Source organism: Egretta garzetta, unplaced genomic scaffold (genome assembly GCF_000687185.1).
Source record: "Egretta garzetta isolate BGI_Z169 unplaced genomic scaffold, ASM68718v1 scaffold341, whole genome shotgun sequence".
Taxonomy (NCBI): domain Eukaryota; kingdom Metazoa; phylum Chordata; class Aves; order Pelecaniformes; family Ardeidae; genus Egretta; species Egretta garzetta.
Window position 1 is genome coordinate 682,005 of NW_009258546.1, and position 2,273 is coordinate 684,277.

Consider the following 2,273-nt stretch of genomic DNA (forward strand, 5'->3'; position numbering starts at 1 on the left):
CTGCAAAGTTTCCTGAGCTGGTGGGTGTTCAAATCCTTGTGCCGGGCTGCGGAAGGAGCCGCTGAAGGAGCGCGCTGGTTTCTCCCCCGAATGTGTTTTCCCAGCAGCCTGGTGACGGGCCTGACATGCCGGCTCCCGTGCATGCTCCCGCGCTTGGGGAGCGCAGCATTAATAACACACTTCCATGCATCATGCCATTTTTAAGCATGATCGTTATGATAAAGGGCATATACTTAATTACAGGCCTGCTTAATTACAGCTCTGTTGAAGCTCGTTTGTTTAGGAGAGTGCTAATTGCGCTGCTGAGCCTTTGGCACACCCTGCTTTCATCTGCTGCTTTGCTCTGCAGTTTTGAGCTCCGGGAGGGCTGGCATGCGCGAGGACCGACGGGCGGATGGAGGCAGTCCGGCGGGGGCTGCCGGGGGAACGGGCGCGCTCCTCGCGGCTTATTCTTTAAATTGCTTTACAAAAGCCGGCGTGTGCCTGATCAAAGCAGGTTTCTGTCGGGATAACGAATGCAGATGGTCTTTCAGGTTCAAAACTTCCTGCGTTCGGTGATGCTGCTTTTCATCTGTTTCCTTTTGTTTCATGCAGCACCGTGGCTGCCACATAGCACGTCTGATAACGAAAGGACTCCAGGGGAGGGGGGGTAACTCAAAAGTATGCAACGCAAATGTGAAATGCTAAGTGTTCTTAAATAACCCTTGTTAAATCACTAACGTGGTGACTCACTAGTGCTGATGGGAGTTACAAACGGCAAGCAGAGCAACGCCGGCTTCGTGGGTGCAGATGCTTTGTGAAAGAAAACCCAATTTGGGGATTACTTCAGGGCATTTCAGGGCTTAAATTTGCTCTAGTTTGAAGTTTTTATTTCTTTCAGAGCTGAAATTTAAAGACTTAAAATGTTAAGGGTGTAATGGAACTGAAGCGGGTGTATTTCGGGCTGCCCTCTGCCGTAGAAATGGGCCCTTTTCAGTCTTGTGTGGAAATTGCCGTTACACGTTTGAACGTCAGGGTCCTCCTTGGACTGACACGTCGTGTGGGAGGCTCCCGTGGGGTTGCCCAGGTGGTGACAGCAAGGCAGAAGCACTGGGCATCGTTGCAATACACAAGACCATATAAAGGCAAAGACTGCTCTCAGTATCGTTAAGGCTGAGCTGCAGAGAGAGCTTGGCCCAGTGGCACGGGGCTGTGCCGCCATGTCCTTGGGTCTGTCCTCACACTCCACTGCTTTCCGTCCTCCAGGTGCGGTTCTCAAGCGCCTGAGCTCCGTTGCTCGCTGGAGCTCGCGCGGGCAGCGGCCGGGCCGGGGCGGGCGCTTGGCCCCAGGTCGTTGTTGTCGCCCTGCCCTGGGAGCAGCTCTTACCGCTGGGGGAGGCACGGGTCGCCTGAACCCGGGGCGTTCCCCATCCTCTCGCTCAGACACCACCGGGTCCGCTCAGGTGGTTCTGTGCGGCAGCGGTAAATAGATGTCTGTCCTCCGATAGTGTTTGTGTTTGTTTTCAGTTTCAAATACCGTCCTGTTTTGGCAGCTCAACCAAACTGGAAGACTCAGAATTGAGACCATGAAATTGTATATGGGTAGAGCGGGGAGGGTTCGTTGAGCTCCTGATTTGGTAGGGACAAACCCAGCTGTGTCTGGGACAGAGAGAAACCCCTGGCAGGTCAGAGGGAGGAAAGCGCTGGCAATAGCTTCTAGGAGCTATCAGTCCTGTGTCAGCGCCATGGGTACGCCACCCGTCCCTGGGACTGTGAGAAGTTGCATGTCAGCAGTCAGCTTGGAAATGTGACATGTCTGCTCGTTTTGTCCCTTTCAGCGATGGACGGAGTGCCTTTCATGATTTCAGAGAAGTTCGCCTGCGCTCCGGAAGGGGTGAGTTGCCTTTGGTTTTCTCCCAGTGTCTGAAATTCATTTTTTTGTGGGGAGCGATCACAAAGCATCAACACAAATTACCTGGGGGCTTTGCTTTTGTGGGGCCCAATATATACCCAGGGCTTGGGACGACCCGGTACTTTCCCATTGGGCGGGAATGGCTTTTGCCAGATCACTTCTAGAGCTGAATTCTCCCGGGAGGCGGAGCTTTATCGCCATCAGAAATAGGGATGGCAGTGGGGCTCCCTGGTGCTGGACGCATTTCTCATTTCTTAGCATAGATTGTAGAGAAAGCTGCAAACGTACAGCTCCCCTGGATTTAACCCGCCGTGGAGATGGCGCAGTGCAGTCGGCTTCACAGCTTTGCTTTCGTGCCCCGGGAGTTGAGGCAACGGTAACG

The 2,273-nt window shown here is 53.7% G+C and overlaps 1 protein-coding gene across 7 annotated transcripts in view; it reads left to right on the forward strand.

Moving 5' to 3' along the window:
• MVB12B (multivesicular body subunit 12B) overlaps positions 1–2,273 on the forward strand; it is a 69,680-nt gene that overhangs the window by 52,912 nt on the left and 14,495 nt on the right. For 5 of the 7 annotated variants that reach the window (XM_035903005.1, XM_035903014.1, XM_035902994.1 and 2 more), the window contains one exon: positions 1,818–1,873. The exons of the other annotated variants lie outside the window; for them this stretch is intronic. In XM_035903005.1, coding sequence (XP_035758898.1) covers positions 1,818–1,873 — 56 coding nt within the window. The remainder of the gene's footprint in view (positions 1–1,817; positions 1,874–2,273) is intronic. 7 annotated transcript variants of the gene reach the window in all.